Source organism: Mustela lutreola, chromosome 7 (genome assembly GCF_030435805.1).
Source record: "Mustela lutreola isolate mMusLut2 chromosome 7, mMusLut2.pri, whole genome shotgun sequence".
Lineage (NCBI taxonomy): Eukaryota > Metazoa > Chordata > Mammalia > Carnivora > Mustelidae > Mustela > Mustela lutreola.
In genome coordinates this window covers 3,981,028-4,005,690 of record NC_081296.1, presented here as the reverse complement: position 1 = coordinate 4,005,690, position 24,663 = coordinate 3,981,028, and the positions used below count along the sequence as shown (strand labels likewise).

At 54.8% G+C, this 24,663-nt stretch overlaps 1 protein-coding gene and 2 long non-coding RNA genes across 10 annotated transcripts; 2 read left to right on the top strand and 1 right to left on the bottom strand.

Moving 5' to 3' along the window:
• Window positions 1-1,003: 1,003 nt before the first annotated feature.
• On the bottom strand, window positions 1,004-11,334 carry ANKRD34C (ankyrin repeat domain 34C). The gene is made up of 5 exons (XM_059179803.1): window positions 11,208-11,334; window positions 8,804-9,047; window positions 7,541-7,853; window positions 3,734-3,988; window positions 1,004-3,455 (listed from the first exon to the last, which is right to left on the bottom strand). Exon 5 carries the CDS (start codon window positions 3,411-3,413, stop codon window positions 1,806-1,808), a length of 1,608 nt encoding a protein of 535 aa, XP_059035786.1. The 5' UTR covers window positions 3,414-3,455; window positions 3,734-3,988; window positions 7,541-7,853; window positions 8,804-9,047; window positions 11,208-11,334; the 3' UTR covers window positions 1,004-1,805.
• On the top strand, window positions 10,550-20,495 carry LOC131835492 (uncharacterized). Of its 8 annotated transcripts, none has more exons than XR_009355190.1 (6): window positions 10,550-10,786; window positions 11,108-11,661; window positions 12,129-12,276; window positions 12,791-14,725; window positions 15,006-19,644; window positions 19,789-20,495. It is a non-coding gene; the product is annotated as an uncharacterized LOC131835492 (long non-coding RNA). The 8 variants fall into 8 exon arrangements; XR_009355194.1 differs by having other exon boundaries at window positions 12,129-12,966; window positions 13,109-14,725; XR_009355191.1 differs by having other exon boundaries at window positions 12,129-13,477; window positions 13,926-14,725.
• Window positions 20,496-20,995: 500 nt separating this feature from the next.
• Window positions 20,996-24,245, top strand: LOC131835490 (uncharacterized). The gene is made up of 3 exons (XR_009355187.1): window positions 20,996-21,367; window positions 21,460-22,552; window positions 22,836-24,245. It is a non-coding gene; the product is annotated as an uncharacterized LOC131835490 (long non-coding RNA).
• Window positions 24,246-24,663: the final 418 nt, after the last annotated feature.

Below are 24,663 nucleotides of genomic sequence, written 5' to 3'. Positions count from 1 at the left end.
GGAAGGTGCTACTGGTGTCTGGCGGGCAGAGGGCAGGGCTGCCGCCGAGCCTCCTGCCACGCAAGGTCAGCCCCGACAACAAAGCCCATCCAGCCTAAAGCTTCAGCAGTGCTGGGACTGAGCACGGACAGGCCCGCCTGGAAGGAATGATGAAAAAGTAAACATTCAGGTTACCTGTAAGCGTCGTCCACGCTTCTGTTTGGGGTGCTCAGACAACCGCCTAGCAGATGCCGTGACAGAAATGCTGTGACCTGGCGAGCTGACGTGGCGGAAGGCATTTTCCTCGACCAGTGTGCCGACGGCTCGGTACCACGGCACCCCCGGGGGTCTCAAGGAGACCCTGGAGTTCCTCAGCAGCACTGAAATCCATTTTGTGCAGGATATAATGTATTATCCGAGACGCGGGCGCTTCAGCGGTCTGAAGGTGTCCGTCAGAATCAGCTACCTCCCGTCCAGTCACTGCTCCGTGCCAGGCCCAGCAGCCGGCCCGTTCTTCCCCCTCCCCCTTTCAAGGTGGACCACTGCCAAGCCCGTTTTGCCCATGAGGGAGTGGAGGCTTCGAGAAGTCACAAAGCTGGTAAATGATGAAAACAGGGATGCAAACCCCAGTCTCAGAGCCTTTACTCATTCCTCTGTAGGACGCAACCCCTAGGGACCACCGCATTCTTCTAACCCTGGAGCCGGCGTATCCAGGCAGCAGGAGAAGAAGATGACTGGGACATAACCAGGAGCCCTCATCCGAAACGTGCCTCCAGCCCTGCAGATGTGCCAAGCGTCTGCCTCCCTTCTCCGCTGGGGCAACGTGGCTGGAAAGGGTAGTTCCAGTCATTTCTACAAACCTCCATCATGTGGATAGTTCAGACACAGCAGAAACCAGAATTTTCTTCAGTTACCTGGACAGCAGCCCCTGACAGGACGGCCAGCACCCCTTCCCCGTTCATACAGAACTCAAGGCCGTCCCGCGGCTCCGGCCTGAGAAGCACCACCTGTGCTCTTCCCCCGTGCCCATCCCATTGTTACTAACGTCCTGGCTTTGGGGAGTCTCATCAAGTTTTCTCAAGAACAAGCAAGAAAAGGGACTGTTCTGGAAATTGTATCACATTCACCTCCAAATTCATTAACCACCCCCGAGGGTCTTTCCACAAGATTCCGACACAGAGCTAGTGTCAGGGCAGGGGGCAGGCCGCGTCTCTGAGGCACCCCTCAAGGACGGCCCCTCGGGATTCAGGGAACACGTGGTTACCATCGCTGGGGACCCGCCACACACCCGCAGGTGTACATGAACGCAGGTGTGACGGGGGCGGGAGGGGTCTGGGGCTCCGGGTGCTGGACAGCGCCCACCCGCGGGGCCTCTCTGAACGGGGAGCTCCGCTTCTGCTGTTTGGAAGGGAACACAGCTGCGGGATTCCCGAGCTCCGGGCCCACTGAGCTCCTGCACATCCCGTCGAATGTGAAAGCCTCGTCATCTCTGTAGGCACTTTATAGATGGATTACAAAGGGCGTGATCTGAATACCATCTCAGGACCTCCGTGCTCGTCTGCCTGGGGGGCCTTCCCAACCCCAAAGGGAGGACCATGGGGAAATTTTTGGTTTCGGTGATTTCGTGTCTCGAACCCAATTACCCTGAGCTCTCTGCAGGGAAAACTGCATAAACCCAGAGACCACTTCCGCAGGGACACAGCGCCCAGCTCCGTCCCCACCGGCAGCACAGAGGGACCCACGGGATGTGCGGCTGTGTTGCTCTAGGTGAGGGTGCCTTCCAGTAACTGCGCAGAGTTCTGTGGTTTATAGCCCACCGGCCGCTGCTAGGTGACGGTCTGCTCGAAGTCCGACAGCTGCCTCATCTGCTCGGCCTGCATGGAGTGTCTCCGCAGGAGCGCCCGTCTGCCTCTCAGGTCTGCTCTCTTGGGTGAACTGGGCGCAACGGGAACCATGGATTTCAAGCCGCTCGCAAGTGGAGAAGACGGTTTGCTGCTGGATCTGATGTCAGGGATAGGTGGGTTCCCACCGATGTTTAAAGGCGGCAAGAAGCCAGGCCTGGTGTGCGAAATTCGGTCCAGCAGCAGAGTCCCAGAACCTCGCCTTTCCAGCAGAGGTGGTGGCCGGCGGCGTGCCGAGCTGGGGGACGTGCTGGGCGCGGCGTCCAGGGACTCCCGCGAGCCGTGGAAGAGAGCCAGGAAGGAGCCGTCGAGCCTCTTCCTGTCCAAGGGCCCTTTGCTTGATTCCAGGGAGACCGAGCTGAGCTGGTCGGCCCCAGTCTGTAAATCTAAGTCGTGCAAATCACTCTCCAGCCACTTGAGGGACACGGGATCTTTGAGAGCAGGGGGGCCTGCTGGACTGAAACCCACCTTCTCCTGGTCAGCGGGGAGAGTCCCTCTCCGGGCAAGACGGGGGTGGGAAGCCTGACCCTTCTCGTGGGCGGCCTTCCAGGATGCTGGTCCTGGGGAGGCCGTGATCTTCTGCACCTGCTCGGCGACGGTGGGGAAGAAGGTGGGGTCTTTGCCATCGATGCTGCTGGTTCTGGAGAGCGGCCCCCTCTTGGGGAAGGACACATCACTGAAGCTCTTGATGACCTCGCTGTCCGGGCCGGGGCCGTGGGTCTCGTCCTGACGCGCGCCGGCTGCCAGCACGGACGGCGCAATCAGGCCCCAGGGTTCAGACTGCAGCCTCTTCAGCTGGGGCAGGCGGGCCCGCTTGAGGTTCCCCACTTTCCTGAGGGGCGACCCGGGCTCGTTGAGAGCCCTGGCCATGTTGCCGGCACTCAGACGCCCTGACTGGAGGCTGAAGAAGTCATCCTCCCTGTCCGTGGGTGGAGCTCCCCGGCCTGGAGCCTTCAGTTCGATGTCCGAGGGGGACGTGCACAGCGGAGGGGACTGGCGGTCTTCCCCTCCGGGCGACGGAGGGGCGTTGAGATACTGCTTGGTGGTTTTGGTGCCTGACGACGACTTAGCGGTTGTTATGATGATCACCTCCTTTCCTTTGGCTTTGCAGGCATCCAGCAGGTGCCTCAGGGCGTCCTTGTCATCGGCATTGATGGCGTAGACCAGGGCCGAAGCCCCCGTGCGGTCCTCGAGGCTGGGGTCGGCGCCGTTCTCCAGGAGCAGGGACACCACGTCGCCCCCCGCCCTCCGGATGCAGGCGTGGATGAGAGCCGTCTTGCCGGACTTGTCCTGGATGTTGGGGTCTGCCCTCTGGTCCAGCAGGTACTTCACCATCCTGGGCCGGCTGGTGCTCTGCTGGTCCACGTGCTGGGTGATGCACGCCACCATGAGGGCCGTCTCCCCTTTGTCGTTGCTCTCATTGATGTAAGCGCCCCCTTCCAGGAGGAGCCTGGTCAGCCTGAGCCTCCCCAGCCACACCGCCTTCAGGAGGGAGTTCCCATCTGTCCTCAGCTCCGTGTCGTCGTCCATCATCCTGGCCTCGGCAGCGCCTCCGGGCCACCGCGGCGATCAGACCTAGCGAGGGAGAAGAGAAAGAGATGATGTGTGCTCCGCCGGCGGCCGGAGTGCTGTGGCTGGTGCAGGGGTGCGGGGTGCGGGGCCGCCGGATCCCACCAGGTCACCCAGCTCGTCCACATCCGTCTGTCACGTGCGTGGGGTCGGGGGACGGTGGCCGCCCCTCACAGAGCCAGCACAGAGGTCAAACGAGAGCACGTACGGAGAACCCTTCCCCACAGCAAAGCTGCGGACGTAAGCCCAGCGCACGGTAAGCAAGACAGACGGCCGTCGCTTACCTCGAATGTCGTGGAGGAAACCACGCTTCGCGCCCGTGGGCCACGCTGGCTTCGGCACGTGGAAAGGCCCATGTCTTCCTGGTTCGCTGCCACAGCCCCAGCCCCAGCATCGAGCGGTGAGGCTGCCTCTCGGGTCACCTCGTAAATAACTGTTCACCCCATTCTTCTTCCAGCAGGAAACACGCCAGAACGGTCATAGAGCAATGGACGGTTTTCACCTTCTCTTTGCCGTACTTCTGACGTAAGCATGCGTTACTATATAAGAGGGGAGAAATCAGGGCGGAAAATCATCATAAAGCAAAACCAGTCTCGCTACCCCGTCCGGGTTGTAGTCTCTACTTTTCCAGCAGGTGTCAGAATCCCGTCGCCCTCCTGAACATCGTCCCGTCGTCTTCCAGAACGATGCCGCACCCCTTCCCCCTGGGAACAGGCACAGGGCAGAGGATGGGCGGGATCACACGCCTGCCCGCACCCGAGCGTCCGCGGCGGAGCCCTGCCAAACCTGGCCCCGGGTCCCTCCCTGAGTTCCTGCACCAGAGCCCCCAAACCCGGTGTCGCTGGAGAGGCCGTCCGCGGATACGGAGAGGTGGGGGCCCCTCCGGGCCCACGTCTGTGCCAGCACAGCCCCTCCAGGGGACTCTGTCCCCCAGGCTCCTGCTGAGGCGATGGTCCTGGCTCCCCACCTAAGGCACATCTGTCCTCCCCCACCCCCACTGCCCTGAGCCGTTTCTGATCAGTTTATGACCCTCTGTTAAATGGGAAGTCAGAAGCCTGCCTTGGCTGAAGTTACAGACAGACCCACACCCTTCATCAGTCTCTAAGACGTTAACAGGTACTTGCAGTGTTTGCAAACGCCCAAACCACACTTAAGGCTGCAACGAAGAAGAGCTCTCCTCGTGCGCGCGCGCGGACATGCACACGCACACGTACACGCACACGCACCCACACACATGCCTCGGGGAAGCCACTCCCTTCAGGGAAGCGACTGTGGTTAACCGTCCAGTGTCCCTCTGCTTCAAACAAGGCTTTGTCCCGAGAGCTAGATCTCGGGGGGTCGTGCTGCAGGCGTGTTCGTGGTCCCCTAAGATCTTCTCTAGAAACGCTCCCGCCCAGGGACACCGCATGGCCGCTGTCTCCCCGTCTCCGCGCCTCCTCCTTCAGGCTCCTACTGTGTGTGTGTGCACGTGGGTGTGCGTGTGTGGGTGTGTGTGCGCGTGAGGTATGGCCTTTCTCTTTTTCCACCATCCCCTATAAGAAGGGCCTGATAAGGTCCCACGCCACAAATCAAGGAGAGGGGGTGCGCAGCGAAAACACGGCCTCCTGCTCCCTCAGAGGCCCCTGGTCCCCAGCCCAGCCCCCCAGCGCCCCCCGCTGTTGCCCCGGTCGCCCACGCACAGCGTCTCCCTCAGATGCCCGCATGTTTGTCCCTTTCAGCACCCCTCGTGCTCCTAACTGCAAGGTCTCCCCGCTCTTCCTTCCTGACTCATCGTCCCGCAGACCTCGGCTCAGATGCGACTTCCTTTTTAATCAAGAGGAGAATCACTCAAGACCGAACAGGGAGGGCAGAGGGAGATGACAGCTGACTCATGCGCAGGCTATATAAAGAACTCCCACAAATCACTTCCTCCGAAAGAGGACCCACAAACCGCCGACGAGCACATAAAAAGGTGCTGAGCCTCATTAGTAGGCAGAGAAAATCAAATTAAGGCACAACGAGAGGCCACTACACATGCTGTGTAATCCGGCGCGGCTAAAATTAGACCAGCGGCTCCGAGACCAGGGTCGGACCAGGATTCGAGGCGGCAGGAACCCGCTGGCGGGGCCGAAACCAGCCCTCCGCCCCAGTCACTCCACGCGGGCTTCCGCCTGCGGTGGACTGAGAAGCGTGGCCACGACGTCCTCCCCTCCCCGAGCACATGCCTGTGAAGACCCTCGCCCCTCCTCCATGCACCCCTGCCTTGACCAAGAAAGCGCAGCCAGAGCGGCCGTGTGCGACTTGCAAGGCCTCCGTGGACCTTCGTTTGCTGCCTGTAAAGACATACGGGGTGTCCCGCCAGCAGGGACACACGGAGTCCCAGCGGGCCAGCCCCGCTGACCACTGCAGTGCGAGCGAGGCCGCCTCGGACCGGCCAACCCCCAGCTGGTCACCCCTGCGGGAAGGAACGCAGGTGAGGCTGGCAGAAGTTTCCAGAGCCTGGTCCGCGTTGCAGAAACAATGCACAAATAACTGATTACCGTTCGAAGTCACTCGTTTGGGGGTGAGTCATTCACACCAATAAATTACCCGTAAATCTGTGTAGCCAAACATGTACAGAAACGTTCCCAGCAGCACAATTCATAAAAAGCAAAATCCAGACGCAGCCCACCAAGAAGAAAATCAAGTGTAGTACACGCACACGCTGTAATGCTTGCACTGTCTTGGCCTTCTCTCTTCCTCGCGCTGACACAGCACCCAGACGCGCAGCCCACAGCACACGCACGACCCACCCTCACCGCCGCAGTCGCACACACACTACACGACACGAGAAAAACCGGACACGGCCTCTCCCGGGCTCCTTGACGCTTTGCAAACTTCTCCATGGAGCGTCGACATGTTCGTCTCCTGGGTCGGCCTCCGTGAGCCCCGAGGCAGGGACGCGGGCTTCTCTCCCTCATCGGCCGCGTCGTCGTTAGGAGGAGGATCCAGGAAGACTCAGGGGAAGGAGCAAGAGAGGGAAGGAAGGCAGGACGGGCAGGAGGACGGACCGTGGCGCGTCCCTCCGAGTCCCGTGTGGGCCACATCGCATCCCTCCAGACCCCTTCAAGGTCCGGGGCAGGGAGCGAGGGAGGCTGGAAGGGAGGGGAAGGAGGAAGGACCAGAGGGGACAGGACGGCCTCTCTGGGAGATGCTGCTCTCCCCGAACTTGGGGTCGGCGGCCCCTGCTCCCCTGAGCGCAGGCCTCGTCCCAAATCCCAGCATCTAAGGAGAGCACAGAATGCAGACGAGGCATGCTGGCAGTCTCCAGCCCATCTGAGGGTACGACTCTGTGTAGGGAGCACTTTCCATGCTGTCCACAGCCCCTTTTCACTGTGTGCCTCCCGACTGACATTCCTGAATGACAAAAACGCAGGAGCTCTGAGTGAGGACAGACTCAGACCCTCGGCTCACCCCCGCGGTGGGGGACGACAGCCCTGCCCTTCGCTTTCCGCATCCCCCAGACCGACGCGGTCACGTCGACCTGCCCGTCTCCGGTGTTGGCCCCCCGCCTGTCTGTCTGGCCCGAGTGGCCTTGGCAGGGCTTGCACCTCTCCCACGTCGTCGGTCAGGCCAGTGCTGCAGGTGAACAGGTGTCCCACGAGTCCCACGCCCCGGCTTCAACCGGCCAGGAGCAGCAGCTTCCCCGAGGCCACCGGGTGCAGACACGCGGGCGCGCTAACCCTTTCTAGAGCAGATGCTGACTAAAGGGAGGTGGTGGGAAACAGAATGTCGGGCCACCTCCTCTCCTCGCTGCTGGTGGGCTTCAAGGATTTCGGGGCAGGGGATGCCGCAGAGGACATGCCTTCCGCGAAACGGAGCTGCGGGCGCCTGCTGTCAGGCCGTGGCTGGCTGCGTGTCCCCTTGTACCTGCCCCTCCTCGTTCCCTCTCCGCCTTCCACTGCCCTCACCCCTACTCCCCAGGGCGTTATCTCCCCATAAAGTGCTGATACACTGACAGGCTTGTGTGGATGAAGCTTGAATATGGCCGCGCAAACCACGTGGGACGCACTGGCGCTGCCGGCCCATTCATCCTTCGTTCACCACCAAACACGGACTGAGTGTCAACGCACCTGCCGGGCACGAAGGACAAAGAGTGTCGAAGTCAGGCTCGGAAGGGTCTGCTGGAGGCTGGAGGTCACCTAGGAGCCGCTGAGGGAGGACGAGGGTCAGGAGCATCGGTGGGGCGAGGCGGAGAGGAGCCTCAGGCTGGACAGGCGCTCCGAAGGCAGCACTAAACGTGACCCACGGGAGCGCGGGAGCCAACCGCGGTCTGACGGACTTTGGTTTGGGAATTCATCTCCTGACGTGCATGGCAGAGAACGAAAATGAAGGGCAGGGACCCCTAACGCAGGGAGGATGAGACGCCTTTCGTGGTTCCTCAGCCTGTCGGAGGGAAGGAGGCTCCTGAATTCTGGAACCCCAAGCACTTGGCACGAGGCACCACGTTTTAAAATTAGCAACCCCAGAGTGGGTCCCCCACCACGTATTAGCAACCCCAGAGTGGGTCCCCCACCACGTGTTTCAGAAACAGAGTCAAGAAGTTAAAAAACAGAGTTAAGTTTTTGCTCACTGAGACGTGAGCAAAATTTGCCTGGTTCCTTCCCCGCGGTCTGGCCCCCCTGCCCCTCAGCCCACCCTTCTCCCGTTCACCCCTCAGGGCTGTTTTCCGTCTCCCTCAGAAACAGGGCCACCACAGTGGGGCGCACACACCTTCCAAAGGCGCAGGGACTGACTGACTGGATGAGGAACCCCAGAAACTAAAACATCACCAACGCCAAAAAAAATATAAGAAAACGATGTTCTCTCTGATGGAGGAGTGGGTGGGTGGTAGTGGTTGCCCTTTTTTGGCCCAGAAACTGCTGGATTCTTTTACTGTCCACGAAACTATTAAAGTCTAAGATTTTTGAAGCTCGGAGGAGGCACCTTGTCCACTGGTTCCCAGTTTAGAAACAGGGGATTTAAAGACAGACAGTCTTTCATCTTGCCGAGTTCAGGCTCTCTCCCTCCCACGCCTTCCCACACCTGCAGCCTGAGTGACGTCGATCAAGGTTGCCCAGTAAAGGACCGAGGGCCAAATGTGGCTCCCAGGGTCGCCTTGCTTGACGGGTACAGTGCTTTAATTTTTGAAACTTGAATGTTTTAGGATGCATCGTTCATTGTTCAGTTTGCCATCCTCTGTCATCCTATGACGGGCCTGACTCCTGCGCTCAGGCTACTTCCCTGGCCTCTGCAGGGATGCGGTTGAGGACACTAGGCATAAAACGAAAATAAACTTGGAATTCAAGTCGGGCTGCTCTGTCTCCGTCCTTTCCCTCGCTCGCCTAGCTTCTTACCTCTACAGGTTTGTTAGAAGCCTCCAGTGAGCCAAAAGATGGAGGAACGCTCTTCCTAAACTTCAAAGCACGGTGCGCTTCTGCGAGCCATCGCAACAATGAGTTCGGTGCCGCGAAAATCCCATCTGCTTTCTCTCCTCTTCCCCGAGTCACCTTGGCATGGGATTTCCCATTACACTTCCTTTGTTAGGCAGCACGGTAGATCAGAGGGTCAAGGCATTGCATTTCTTTTCAAGACTGTTTCCTGAAGGAAAAATTGTGCAAAAGTAAGAAGGGCCAGCAGACTCCTGCAAACACCTACAAAGCGGCTCCTATCCCCAAGAAAGACACTGGTCATACACAGTACTTCACTTAGTGACCCGCAGCAAGCCTGGACTCCAGGGCACACGTGCTGTGTATTCATCTTACTGCTGGTTCTGGCCTGAATCTTGTTTCTTACCTACTTTCTCAGCTTCCTCTCTCCTCCCCACCCCCACTTCCTTTTCCTTCTCTTCTTCCTCTACCTCCTCCTCCTCCTCCTGTGCAGATTCAACAAAATAAGCTTATGGCTGTTCTTATGTTTGTACACATCAGTCTGCCCACAGTTACATCTTAATGAATCTCAGCTACTTCCAATGTGTCAAACTGACATCTTGTGGATCTTTATAAATTGCCCGAAAGTCCTTGTGGAACAAAAGAAAATACAGTCGATGAGTATGTATGCCGTTGATCTACATGAGCTTGCTGTTTCCATAGATCGAACATTGGTTTACAAAATCATTTTCACCTGGTTAGACCTGATCCTTACAGGGCTTCTCTCCATGCCCTGTAGGTCTGTAACCGCTCCACATCCTAGCCCCTGAGGACGTACAGCTGCGGCAGAAAGACTGCAGAGCAGAGAGGCAGGTGGCCTGGATTCGGATGGCAGTCCTGCTGCTAGGTGGCTGTGTGACTCCCCCAAGCGTTGTTTTGCCACACGCATAGAAGAACTCCAACCCCACCTAACAAGACTGCTGTAAGGCTCAAATGGAGGCCACATGGGAACACTGTACAAAGTCTTGTGAATACCAAAGGAATTATTATCTTGACTCAAACTCATCCAGGATCCTCCCTCTGAGCCCTGCACTGGGGTGCCACTGCCCATCACCCACCCTTTCCCTCTTTCAGTCACCTGCACCCCCCTTTCCGGCCCCCACCCCCCAACCACAGTCCACAGTTTGCAGAGTTATCCCCCAGGTACACGATCTCTTCGACCATCTTGCCCTGCACTTTTGCAAAGGAAGCATCATTACCCTAATTTTCCAGACACAGAGCTCGACGTTCAGACAGGTTGGGGGATTGTGCCCAAGCACACAGGTTCCAAGCACACAGGCCCAGCTTTGATTCAAATTCTGCCGCCCTGAACCCAAGTGCGGAGCTTTCGGGGGGACTTGTTCCGGATCGGGCACACCTACCACTGCTGCAGCCCGGCCGGGTGGACAGGAGTGGTACACCATGGCCGGCAGTAGGGACCTGCACAGGTGACCGAGCCCCCCCATCCTCAGCACTGGGATAACAGCACCCAGGCTCTCTGCGTGCCTAACGACCGCAGAACCGAGCGGAGCGCTCAGCACCCGGCCCGGCGCAGGCGGGCGCTCAGTAAGTGTAGGTTTTGGAGGAGTCTGGGTCGCCTTTCAAAATCCAGGGGGCCAGGCGTTCCGCGGTCGCGTTCGCGGAAGCGGGGGGATGTTTATACTCCGCCTCTTCCTTCCGCAGTCACGGGAAGCAGTTCGAGGCGGACCAGAAGCAGAGCTCCACGTCCGCGTTTGCGACCCGGGAGGCCTCTCTCCGGGCGCGGGAGGCGGCGATGCGGGGCGGCCCGGGCGGGGAGCGCGCGGGGCGCGGGGCCGGGTTGGGAGCCCGGCGCTGTCCGAGGTGCTGGACGCCGGCGGCGCGCGCTCCGGCCGCCGCGGTCCCCGGGCATCTTCCCGCAGGCCGAGCGCGGAGTCAGGGACCACCCGCGCGGTAAGTGCTTCTCCGTCATTGCTCTGAAATGCTCACGTTCGAACTCTACACAGTTCCTCGAACACTGTCAGGATCACAACCTCTTACCGCCCGGTCCTCCTAGGTTCCTGCAAAACTGTAGGCTTTGCTCCCTTTTCGGTCCCTGCAGAAATTCAGACGCCTGTCACCCCGCCCCGCTCTGCTCCGCAACCATTTCCTACAAAAATCCAGGCCCCTACGCATCTCACCCCCACGCGTCAATGCAAAAATGAAAAAATGTAAATCCATCTTCCACACCCTTCTCCCACAATTTCCTGTGATAAAAGTAGACTTTCCTTCCAGCCTCCTACTCCTGCCTCGGCTAAACGCGTGGACTTACTTCTTGGGAGCTCAAGATCCCTCCCACCCGGTGGACCAGGGCCGACCCCTGCGGTGCGCTTACCTGGTGAGGACGCTCACCAAAGGAGGCCACCTGAGTGCGGGCCTCCGGTAGGGGCATGGCTCCAAAAGCAAGATCCCGGGGGTGCCTGGCACTCCCGCCCTCCGCTTCGGGCTGGTTACCAAGGGGCACTTCCAGGCTGAACCGCGCCCGGGCGCTGGGATGAGCCCGGGCCTCGCCGGTCCAGCTGAGTGACTTGCCCAGAACTTCGCCAAGGTTCCTAAATAAGACCTCTGCGTCAGTGGCTTCCGAGCACCCCCTTGCTCCTCCAAGTTCAAGTGAGAACAAGGGAGTTCTTCTTTAAGAGAAGGAAGCGTGGAAGATGAGAACTGCGCCCAGTTCTTCTGCCCTGCGGGTCTCCTGTGCTCCGTCCCGGCCCCCGCCGCCGGCTGGCAAGCGCCGTTGCCCGCCCGCGCCCGGAGCGCGTCTCCAGCCGCGACGCCGGCGGGCTGTGTGGGTGAGTGTGCCAGGGAGGAGCGAGCACCGCCGGGGCAGCGGGGGCGGGGAGAGGCGCCCGTCGCCCCGCCCGCACCCCCGAGGCGCGGTCAGACCGGCCAGACCGCCTCGCGGGAGCCGGCTGGGGGCTCCGGGGGTCGGGAGAAGGGCGGCGCGCTCCCCGAACCTGACGCCGCACGTGCGGGACCGGGTAGGGATTTGAACTCGGGTCTCCTTTGCTCTCCACGCGGCTCTGCCTTCCTCGGGTTTCCTTCGTCAAACGCGCTCGGATCCAGAATGTCCGTCCACAGCGTGGGAGGGAGAGGAAGGGAAGAGAGGGGGTGCTGTGGCAGGAAGACTCCAGGGGTGTGCAGGAGTGGGTCGGTTATGGGGTTTCCATCCCGGCCCCTTCCGCGCACCTCCTGCCTATTCCCAGGACTTCCCGAGCAGCCGCAGCCGCCGCCATCAGCTCTGTTTTCTTTGTAACAGGTGACTCCCGCTCGCTGGGTACCGGCAAAGCCCAAGGCATCAGTCCGCCAAGAAAGTGCCGCCCCCGCCCCAGTCTGGGACCTCCCACCTCCAGCCCAGGAGGAGCCCCGCCTTTCCAAACCACAGTCCTGCGGGAGGGACTGCCCCGGTAAACACGCACACGCACGTTCCAGTTTCCCTTAGAAAAAAGTCCCAGCACTTGGGTCGGTTTTAATCGTTTACGTTTTCCTAGAAAATTGTCCATCTCGTTTACAATTTCAAATTCACAGGCACAGAGTTACAATTCGCTTTACCTTATAATTTTCAACGCCTCTAAATCTCAAGGTCCCCTTCTCATCCCTGAGTTTGCTGCGCTCCCCGCCCCCCACTATTTTTGGTGTTTAGAGGTGCCCTTACTTTGTTGTGGTTGAGTTATATGATCTACGATTTCCGTTCTGTGGCCTATTCAATGACTAATTTAAATGCAGAAACCATTTTTCCTCACACTCAGTGAAAGAAAAAAAAATGAGCATTCTGTGTTTTTGCATACAAACATAAAAATACACTGTGAATTTTGCAGAATTACCCTCCACATCTTTACTAGTCTATGTTGGTTAGGAGCAGAGTCTGAAGTCAGACTGCATGGATTTATTCTTTTTTAAGATTTTTTTTATTTATTTGAGAAACCGAGAGTGAGAGGGAGCACAAGCAGGGGGAGCAGCAAGGGAGCGGAGAAGCAGAGGACCCCGGGATCACGGCCTGAGCCCAAGGCAGGCTCTGAACTGACTGAGCCCCCCTGGTGTCCCAGACTACGTGGATTTGAATCCCAGCTCAAGCACTTACCAGCCGTGGATCACTGGTGAGTCACTAACTGGTCTGTGCCTCAGCTTCCCTCTCCATAGAATCAGTTAACACTAGTGTCTGCTGCAAGAGGCAGCTACATTTACGCCGAGCCCCGTGTACCTGCAAGCTGTTCTCCCGCTCTGTTGTGTGTCAACCAGGATCCACGTCATGGGACCAGAGACGCGCGCAGCTGAGTTAACACATGGGCAGTATTTAGTGTGGTGTGCGGTGAGGACTAAACATCATACGTGTCTTCGCTCTGTCACCCAACCTGTCAATATTCACAGGAAACTGTTGAAGTGTTTCAGGACGCTTGGATCCATTTATTCAAGAAAAACGTATTGGGTTTGAGCTGTGTGACCAGATCTGCGTTTTTCTGGCTGTGCGCTAGTCAGCTGTGAACAGGAAAGATCAGTTCTCTGCTTTTGTGGAGGGACCTTCTCAAAATCCGGACTTGTCAGCATCTCTTGGGGGTATGGCCAGTGTCCTGCTGTTCCACGACCCCGTTTCATGCAGGAGAACACGAGGTAAACATTCTGCACCCTCTTCCAAACCCTCCTTCTGGTGGAATCTCAGTCGCGTCCCAGGAGTTGCACCCTATGTGCCTGACCCACTTGATCCATAACGATAATTATAATTTTCAAAAATAATCATCACTTCTAGTAGCGATTAACAGCTTCGAATCGCTGCTGTCGCCAGTACGTTCCTGCCAGAGGCATCTAGGGACACACCTGCCAGTGGACAAGTTGGATCTATTACTTGTCTCGGCTGGGGAGGACCGCGGGAAACGCTGGGCCTCTCGCAAGCAGGTGTCAGAGAGAACGTGTTACAGAATTAAGACGTCGGCCGGGAGTTTGGGGAGAGGGTTTGGTCCACTCTGAGCAGAGGAGAATCACGCCAGATGGTATTCTGACACCACAAGGCCAGTTATGAAGTGACCTCTGGTGCCCTGCTTCTCACTCACTCTGGTTTCAGGGATAATTGACGTAGAACGTAATCGTTTCCGGCGTGCAACACAGCGATTCGATATTCGTGCATCCGCATTGCAGAACACCTGCCATGGTAAGTCTGGTTCACCCACCACTGTACATGGCCACGGCTTGTTTTCCTGTGATGACAACTTTGAAGATGAGCGACTTCCAACATCCAACAGAGAACCTGTTCTCAATTGTAGTCCCCATGTGAGACATTACGTCTCCGTGACTTGTGTATCTTATCAGGGGACTTTGTACTGTGTGGTGCCCTTCCCCCATTGTGCCCGCCTCTCCCTCCCGCCTCTGGTGGTCGGCAGTCTTGGTGCGTCTTCTCTCCTCAGCCCGGAGGGGATGGTGTCTGTCTCCCACTCCTGAGCACTTTCCCTGCACAGAACATATTTCTAGTCAGTCACTGTCTGGAGGGAAGACAGACTCAGGGGTCACTACCGAACCTCTGAGCCCCTTCACAAGGGGCCGGGAGTCATCGGCTGCATGGTCTCTACACGGACTGGGAGGCCACGTTCAGGAACCACGGGGGGGCTCTCCCAGGATGCATAGCGATCCATCCCACGGTTGCCAGGCCTCTCGGGGTCAGCACTGTGGGGTTCGATGTGTTCCAGACTATGATACATTTTTAATAACTTTTACTAGATGGTTATTACAAGCGTGTTACAGGTATCGTCTAGGACATAGAAGTGAGATGTGACGTGCTCTTCCTGTCCTTCTGGTCCACTTTCTAATGTTAAGCAACGGTTTCTTTCATGGTTTTCCTGCACATTTAAACCAGAGGTGCTTTTTGCTGTAAGTATTAGAAAACCCATCTTGGGGCTTCTGGGTGGCTCAGTCGGTTAAATGTCTGCCTTCGACTCAGGCCATGATCCCAGGGTGCTGGGATCGAGCCCCGCATCGGGCTCTCTGCTCAGCGGGGAGTCTGCTTCTCCCTCTCCCTCTGCCCCAGCTCATGATCTCTTACTGTCTGTCAAATAAATAAAACCTTAAAAAAGAAAGAAAGAAAGAAAGAAAGAAAGAAAGAAAGAAAGCCCATCTTAAACAAACAGGGGCCGATCTTCTTACATTCCAGGATGTCTGAAGGTGGGCCATTGCTGATGGTAGATCAGAGACTCAAACCTTCCAGGACCAGCAGTGAAGCTTGTGGCGTTTCCCTGGAGTGTTCCAGAAGGCTGCCATCCACTTGAGCCATAATATCCACTCCCTAGACAGATGACGAGGAAGGAGGAGAGCCAGACACATCTGTCCCTTTCATCGGGAGGGCAGGCCAGTCCCCACAGTGCATCACACAGCCAGAGTCTGTGAGGAAGGGGACCTGTGTGGGGACTGCTGGAGAATGAAAAGCCAGATTGCTGCGATTGGCTCAAGACTGAGAAGTGATTCCTTCCCGTGGTCTGGTCCAGAGCACTCCCGTGAGCTGGAACTCCGTTAGCAAGAAAACATGCAGGGAATGAGCGATGTGAGTGTCACAGCGCTTGTGAATGAACACTTGGGAGATGCAGAGGAGCAGAGAAAGAGGCCGTCGGTAACGTTTATAATCCATCGGTGTAATTTATAGAACTAGAACTGAACCATAGAGCACGCTGGATTGGTCTTGCAATGCCTTCCTTTTTTCTTAAAAAAAAAAAAAAATCAGCCATGAATCTATCGACTTAGATATTTTTTTGTTCTGTGATTTATTTCACACCTTTGCACCCGATTCCTCAGCTTGATTGTTGATGGCGGCAATATATTCTAGGGCAAGTGTGAGCCAGTTCTCTGTTGAAGATGCAAAGATTTCACACGGCCCCTCCCCACCGTAAATCACACCGCAGCGAAGGTCCCTTAGTTAATCTTCACATTTCAGAATTATATCCTTAGAGCAAAATATTTGAGGTTTTCAAGTAGAAGGTGGGCAAAATCTTACCATTTTATACACATTTCAAATGTATCCCCTGTGAAGGTTGAACCAGTTTTCATTATCCCTCGCTCGTAGTTAAGCCCGTCGTCAACCACAGGAGATCTCATCGTTAAAAAAATGTGCCAGTGCCGGTAGTTAAAAATGGATTGGGTCATTGTTTTCATTTGTGTTTCTTCTAGTACCAGTCAGGTTGAGTCTTTTTTCGAATGTTTATTGCCTACTTTTCTGTAAATTGCTCATTTGTATCTCCTAAATTTTCTCTTGGTGTTGGTGATTCACACTTGAGTAGGAAAGTAAATTAAGGTTGTTCATGATCTCCCGAGATGATGGCTGCTACTCGTCAGTCATGGGGGTCGCGCATTCCTCTCTCCCTGTCTCTCCATCTCTCTGTCTCTGTCTCTTTGTCTCTCTTTCTCTGTCTCTTTGTCTCTCTCTGTCTTTATCTCTCAGTCTCTGTTTCTTTCTCTGTCTCTGTCTCTCTCTGCCTCTCTCTATCTCTCTGTCTCTCTCTCTCTCGTGTCTCACAGCTACCTACTTACGTATCTTGTGATTATTTCCCTTTGGATAAATTCCCAAAAGTCAGATTTCTGAATTCATAGATAAGAAAAATGTTTAAGTTTTCAATAATAATGGTCAAATTGTTCCCTGAAATGTGGTACTGATGTATCAAATTCATGATACCCCCTCATGAACCCTACAGTAATGCTATTTCTTTTTTAAATAGTTGTCAGTTGGAGAGGCAAGCTTGTAGGTTTTCTCTGTGATCATACCCTCCTTGGGAATTCCCAGGGTTGGCTCTCTGGGGCCTCTTTTCTCTTTTTTTCTTACTAAGACCTGATCAGGGCTTTTCTTCCATGGATCTTTGACATTTGTTAATGGCAGCATTTTTCTATTTTTGGTTCGCCATTCTACTCTCATTCCTATTAAATACTTGCCCTTGTTTTCCTGTTTCTTTTGCTGTCTGTTCCTTAGCTTTGTGAGTTGAATTCATCATTAGCTCTGTCTTACTCTTCTTTGCACACAATGGAATCCTTTTAAAGGATATAAATTATCCTCAGGGCACAACTTCATCAGGCCTCCTCTCTTTTGTTATGTCCAAACTGAAAATAACTTTTGAAACAAATGATACTTTAATAGTATCAGAAATTTTAAAGAAGACAGAAGAGTCAAAAAAAAAAAAAAAAAAACCCCCACAGAGAACCTCATTTGGAAGTCCACAATTCAGTTAACTATTGTTAACATTTTGGGGAATGTGGCCCCAGAAATTTGTCTTTTATACATATATAAAAATTTTGTGTCAATTTTGTCTACTGGACTTTTTACAATGTACTGCATAATGAAAATGTTTTTCTCTCTTTTTCTTAAAGATTTTATTCATTTATTTGACAGACAGAGACATAGCTAGAGAGGGAACACAAGCAGGGGGAGAGGGAGAAGCAGGCTTCCGACTGAGCAGGGAGCCCGATGCAGGGCTCGATCCCAGGATGCTGGGATCATGACCTGAGCCAAAGGCAGACTCTTAAGGACTGAGCCACCCAGGCGCCCTGAAAATGGTTTTTTCTTAATGAATGTACCACGTAATAGCTTTCAATGAGTCCGTCTTATAAATATATTATCGGGGCTCCTGGGTGGCTCCAAGTCTTGATCTCGGCTCAAGCCATGATCTCAGCATTGTGAGATCGAGCCCTGTGTCTTGCTTCCTTCCCAGCGGGGAGTCTGCTTCTCTCTCCCTCTCCCTCTGCCCCCACCCCTCTCAAATAAATAAAAATAAAATTTTTATTTAAAAAAAAAACATTATTACTTATTTAACCAACCTACAGGTTGTGCACATTATACGTTATTCCTAATTTTTCACCATGATAACTATCACACCTTAGTCCATTTAGAGTAAATACCTACAAAGAAATTGCAGAGTGAATATAGGGAAAATGTTAAACATTTTAATAAATATTTCTGGACAGTTTTCCAGAAAGATTGTAAAAATTGACACTCCCCCAACAGAGCACGGAACTAGCCATTGTCTTTTACCCTCTTAAGTTCTGGATAGCTTATTTAAAAAAAACTTACCTTTCCCTTTCTCTGGTTACTAAGCGTGTTGATTCACCTGTTGTGTCCATCAGTTGTGTTGTGTGTGTCTGTGTGAGGGCCTGTGTGTGAGCTTGATGAAGTCCCAGAACCTAAGTCAGGTTCGGTGGGGTGAGGTTCGGAGCCGACGACTAAAGAAAGAATTCTTAAGACGTCGTTGGTGCAAAATGGTGGTTTATTAGAGCACGGGGACAGGACCCGTGGGCAGGAAGAGCTGCTGCCCCGGGTTGTGAGGGATGGCAGGTTACGTACCCTGCGGTTGGGGGAAGGTGAGGGGAAGGGAGCTTTCAGTGGAGTTTTCATATGCTAAAGAGGGCCTACAAGGTGCCAGGATGTTCCAGGCCTGCTGGAGGCCTTGCCCTTGTGATCAATGTTGTCTTTAGACCAGCCATTAACATTAAGATAGTTGGGAGACTTTTTGGTGGGATGTCACAATCCTGCTATCAATCGTCTTTGTTAGTGAGATTTAGGACATTTGTAAGCCAAGGGAGACTCCTGTCTAGCAGGACTGTGAGCTCTGCAAGTTAACTATTTGCTTATTGTTCATCGCAGTCAGGGCTGCCTGAGGGATGCTACACAGACGGAGGGGAGCGGGTGAAGAGGGGGTGCAAGGCGCCAGCTTTTGCTTTGTCCTCAGCCAGCCTCCTGCTCCCTCATCAAGCTGACTGGTGATACCCTTTCCCATTTCTCTATCTGACTTGTCTTACGGATTTTTGAAGCTTTCTCATATTTTATGTCTCTGTTCTTAATCTGTCGTACATATCACAAATATATTCCACTGTTTTATTTTCATTTGAGTTTTATTGTGTTAGCTCTGTCATAAATGAGGTTTTAATTTTTAAATTGTCTACATCTATCTTTATTTTTTTTTTCAATGTCTTGGCTTTAAGGCACCTGGCTTAGAACACTCAGACCTGAAGCTGATGAAAACCCAGCCCTGGGGCACCGGTGGGGGGCTCAGTCGGTGAAGCGTCTGCCTCTGGCTGGGGTCATGATCCAGGGTCCTGGGGTTGAGGCCTGAGCCTGCTTCCCCCACTCCCTCTCCGCCTCCCCCTGCTTGTGCGTGCTCGCTCTCTGTCAAGTAAGTAAATAAAATCTTTAAACCCAGCCTTCTGCTGCGGCTTGTCGGGTTCGGTAATTCGCAGTTAGACGCTGGCTCCTACGGTCTGTGGTCTGCGCCGTCAGCGAGGTGCGCAGTGAGGGGAGCCGTGTTCCCAGTGACGAACCAATGACCCCAGCGAAATTTTTGAAGAACCTCTCTTCTCCCCATGGCTTTTGAACTGCATTTTTATCACTGGCTACGTTGCTGTAAAGACTTGACTTTATCTGTGAACGTCGCTGACCCACCTTTCCCGCGACTTGGGTCCCCGCGTTCTGGTCACTACAAGCCTCTGTCACGGTTTGGGACGAATGGCGTAGGTTCCTCCTTCAAGTACCTCCTCTCCCAATCTCCCTGAATTTTACTACAGATTTGCCCTTTCAGATTAACTTTGAAATCTTAGATTCAGAAGATCACGGTTTTTTGTCAAATAGTGTTTTTTTTCCTAATCATCACGACACGACCGAACTGTCTTCTAATTGCTGAAAACAAACGTGAGTTCCATGTTTCCAGGGAAAAAGCCCGTGTTCTTCTTAGACTCACTGCCGCACTCTGGTGTACAACCGCACTGCAGACCTCCACACAGAAGCCTAGAAGCCTCCAGGCTCTCTCTGTGCAGCGGGATGGGTGAGGCCCCCTCCCCATTGTTCGTATATTGATTCCTAACCCTCAGTGCGAAGTACGTGCGTGTGTATGTGCGTGTGTGTGTGTGTGTGTGTGTGCTCAGACTGTGCACTCACACTACGTGCGTACACGTACATCTCTCTACAGTGAGTGTCGCTGCAAAGGCTCTGTCTGCACTCTGCACACCTCAGCGGAAATTTGGGACCAGACCTGAAGGCACTCTGGCCCTCTCAAAGCTTCTCTCTAACTGTGAGCTCCAAGGTATTGTCACCTGCGCAGCAACTTGGGAAAATATTTTGGGAAACTGTATCTCACACGCGGTGGTGCGCTGGTGAGGACCCTGGCTTTCCGCTGGGAGATGGGGGCATGTTTATAACTACATGCGGGGGTAGCTATAGACAGCCACCTATGAGCACACACGTGCAGAAGTTCATTCTAACCTGATTAATAGAAACGACGTGGGCTGCGCTATCTACAAAGAATAAGAAATCATACAGTGTTCTCCTGCGAATCCCAGACAGCCGGCTGGTCTTCGCAGAACGGTCTCGTTGATTTTTCGCGAACTCTTATCTCCCCATTCAGCCTGTGGACACGAGTCACCCACAGCTTCACGAAGGAGCTGCGTCGCAGCCCGAGTCCTTCCCCCCAGAATGTTCCGTCGTCCCGTACCACCCGTGATCCCCTGCCCAGCTGGTTCTCACCCCGTACAAACTGATGAAGTTCCAGAACCTAAGTCAGGTTCGGTGGGGTGAGGTTCGGAGCTGACGACTAAAGAAAGAATTCTTAAGACATCTTTGGTGCAAAATGGTGGTTTATTAAAGCACGGGGACAGGACCCGTGGGCAGGAAGAGCTGCTGCCCTGGGTTGTGAGGGGTGGTTGGTTATATACGCAGGAGTTGGGTAGGTGAGGACAAAGGGGTATTCAGAAGGGCTATTGGGGCAAAGAATACTATCAAAATATTGAAGGCTTAGTTACTATTAAGTAAAGACAATTGAGAGTCTCCTGGTGGAATGTTACATTCCTGCTATCAAGCATCCTTGTTAATGAGATTTAGGTTTAGATGAAATTTAACTTTATTTACTTTTCCTTCTACCTTCACCTCCTTCGGTTTTTTATGGAGGGGAGGGTGACATTAGGGCTTGAGGAACTGAGTTCTGTGTCTTTGGAAATTGGGCTATTGATAAGGTAACTTCTTTGTTGTAATCTCAAGGACATTTGCAAACCAAGGGAGACTCCTATCGTGCAGGATTGTGATCTCAGCAAGTTAACTATTTATCATTTTATGGCAGTCAGGGGTGCCTGAGCAATGCTACACCTATGGAGGGGAGCGGATGAAGGGGGGGGGGGGGGGTTGCAAGGCGCCAGCTCTTGCTTTGTCCTCAGCCAGCCTCCTGCTCCCTCATCACAAACCACGCTCGTGGAACTGAAGCCTGCTCGGTTTCCACACTCGCGGTAAGTTCGATCTGCTCTGTCGCAAGTTTCCTCCCTCACATCCGTGATCTACGTAATTGCCCCCGGCGCTCTTACATGCGGACACTGAAACGAAGCCGCGGCCGGTCACAGCTGCCAGCGGGGCTGCGTCGTCCTCACACCCGGCTGGGTCCAAGCTGTCGTCAGGCTGTCATGGAAGGCAGAGCGGGGACGAGAGGCAAACCTGTAGGCAGTATGCCCGCCACACAGACTCACCAGAGCAAAGAGCCTCACCAGCTCGGATGATAGGAAAAGGTATTAATTAGGAAGGGATGAATCTTAGTGTTCACCACCTTCATTTTTAATGGAATTTAATTGTAAGCTCTTACATTAATTTTGAATCACAGCTGTGACTGACCAGAGAAATGCAACAGCCCGTCCTTGGGAGCCGGTCCAAGCCGACTCCTGAGCTGGGGCCACACATCCTTGCGCTTGGGGAACGGCTGGGCTGGCAGAGGCCTTGGCCACGGCACGTGGTCCCCTCACATCCTATGTGGATGGAGAACCGGCGGCCTTCGGCTTACCCGGGACCAGAGGTGGTGCCTGTCCGAGACAGCAGCGGCTCCCTCTGCATCCTGCTCCCGGAGTGTGGTATCCCCCACGGCCACATGCCCTGGGAGCGTGTTCACAACACAACGTCTCAGGCCTCCTCCAGACCTGCCCACTAGGGAAACTACAACCTCCAGGTGATTCCCAAGCACAGGAAGGTCGGAAGCTGAATCACCGGGGCCCAACCCCTGAGCACAGCGAGTGGCTTTGAAAGATCTGCAGGTGATTGAACGCAGAACCCAGACCAAGTGACTCGGGTCGACCCCATGCCCTCCGGGATGCCCCTGTCAGAAGGTCACCTTGGACATCAAGGCTCTGACGCCAACTCTTTCTGAGAAGCAGGGTGACGCCAGCTGTGCCTGGAGGGGATGCAGGACAGTGACCCCGGGGGCTGGAAGGGAGCGAGGCCTGCCCGTGTTCTCCCAACCGCGAGGAGCGAGGACCCCCTGACCCTGAACTTCTGAGCTCTACCCCCCACTCCGTTCTTTGGGGACAGTGGGAGCCATGGGGAAACCAGCAGAGCAGCGAACTCACAGCCTCCGTTTGATGCCGATCGTGCGCCAGCTCTGCTCTGCTCCTGACCCCCTGGCCCTGAAGAGCTGGTCTTGAAAGTGTCGTTGCCACAGGAGGCCCCCGCATTGTGATCACCGGCTCCCTCCACGCCCTCCTTGGGAGCCTCCTGCGGTAACTGTCTTTATCTTTTCCGATGTGAGGTACTTTACAAAAATACTCAGCAAATATTTCAGCAAAACGCAGGTCCCAAAATAGGCATTCTACCCAGTGTAAGTCATGGTCACCAGTGTTCCTCCGAAACGCCCAAAATAGCGTCTGGGTGGCAGTTCTCCGAGCAGCTAACCTAGTTAGAAGCTGTCAGCTTGTGCCTCGCGTCCTGTGAGTGTCTCGTGGCTCTTTCTCTCCAAACCCTTCTCATCCCCTGGAGGGGCTTCCCCGTGTGCAGGGTTCCGGGGGGCGGGGGGCAGCTGCAACATGTTCATGGGACGCCCGGAGAGCGGCCTGTGGGCCTGCTTGCACAGGGACGTCGCTGGGGGAGACCCTCCCAGCCCCTCCGAGACCTTTCCCTGGGGCTGCGTCTCTGTGGGAGGGCGGGCGGACTGGCTGCCCCATTTCCCCCGAGGCCCCTTGTCTGACTCTGACATTTTGTCACCGCCTCTAGGCCCACAGGGATGGAGGGAAGTTCATGCGTTTGAATCTGGTCCCAGCCATGATCCAGGAAACAAAGGGGCAGCTCTGCACCCGCTGTGGGGAGAGCACACCTGTACCGGAGGGAGGGGGCATCCCCCGTCCCTGTGACACGCTGCAGGGCACGAAGACAATGGCATGAACATCTCTGGGTACCTGAGGCGGCAGCGCCCAGCTCGGCTGGATTTGTCAGGACTTTCTGGCTCGGCATGAAGAAGGCCCATGTCCCGCAAACCCTCCCGGTCCTGGGTGAGGCAGAACCACTGGTCGTCCTGGGGGACAGCCCAAAGCCACTCCTCCTATGATCTGGCAAAGGAGCCTCAGCTGAGAGTCGTGATGGAATTTGAGAAAATCTAAAATTAAAACAGAGAAGCGGACAGAGCGTACGTGTACATGAGTCAGAGGGGAACAGCCATTCACCGAACCCCCATTTTAGGAAGAGACAGGGCAGAGCCAGGGCCGTTTCCAGGCCTGCAGAGCTAAGACGAGGGCCCCCCGCCAAGTGCCGTCGGGTGCCTGCCAAGGGCTCTGGGGAGCTGAGGCCGGCCCCGGCCAGCCCAGCCAGGGGGAGCCGTGTGGGAGACGGAAGAGGGGCTGAGCCACAGTCAGGAGGGGACCTGCCTGCCGCCGGCCTGTCCCCTGTCCCACCCGGGCGCGGAACCCGCAGGAGGGGAGAGAGGCCCCGGGCAGCGACCAGCGGCCGCACACTCTTCGTGGCTCAAGGGAAAAGAAAACTTTCACTGCACGTTTCTCTTTATTATAAAAGGATTACACTGATAATGAGGGAGTGTGGGAAGCCCAGCAGCAGATAAAGAAGCGGCTTAAACCCTCACAGGGCATCGCCGCCCTGAACACAGCCCCTGCAGTGTCACCGGACGTTTCCTTCCTGCCAAAGCCCGGGTCTGCCGCCCTGTCCCAGCCCAGTTCTGTTTCGAAAATCACTTTCCAAGAATAATCGAAAGCAGCTGAGATCTTCCCAGGAGAACCTCAGAGTCAAAGGGAATCCAGTTTGCAATCTGCCCAAGCACTTCTTCCCGTCCCGTCCCGTTCCCAGTCTCTGGTCACCTGCTGGCCTGCTCCTCCCTGTCCCTCCCACCCCCCAGCAGTCTGTCAGCCCCAACCCCAACCCCAAGGGGTCCCCGGGTCTCTCTTCCTCGTTTGACAGGCTCCGCTCCTTTCCCAGCATTAAATTAGGGGGACTTGCTTCACTCTGCGTTCATCCTTTCTTCCCACCCATTTGCCGGCCCTCCCAGGCCGTGCTGGCCTAGCAGACCCCCTCCCTCCCCGGGAGCTTGGGGGAGGGGAAGGCAGAATGTTCCTTCCAGTTCAAGGGGAGGAAAAGGAAGAGTATCATGAAATATGCAAATGCCTGTCATGTAACAGCTTTTACAGAAAAAAAAAAACCTAAATATTTTACATACATTTATTTTATCAAACTGCAGTTGTATTACAGGTGCAATTTTATTTTAATTTTGTTGGTTTTTAAAGATTCTATTTTTTTTAATTTTTTTTTTATAAACACATATTTTTATCCCCAGGGGTACAGGTCTGTGAATCATCAGGTTTACACACTTCACAGCACTCACCCAAGCACATCCCCTCCCCAATGTCCATAATCCCACCCCCCTTCTCCCAACCCCCCTCCCCCCAGCAACCCTCAGTTTGTTTTGTGAGATTAAGAGTCACTTATGGTTTGTCTCCCTCCCAATCCCATCTCGTTTCATTGATTCTTCTCGTACCCACTTAAGCCCCCATGTTGCATCTCCACTTCCTCATATCAGGGAGATCATATGATAGTTGTC

Excerpts from the sequence above, each read along its gene's own strand:
- ANKRD34C (XM_059179803.1), bottom strand. The coding sequence starts at position 3,413 with ATGATGGACGACGACACGGAGCTGAGGACAGATGGGAACTCCCTCCTG.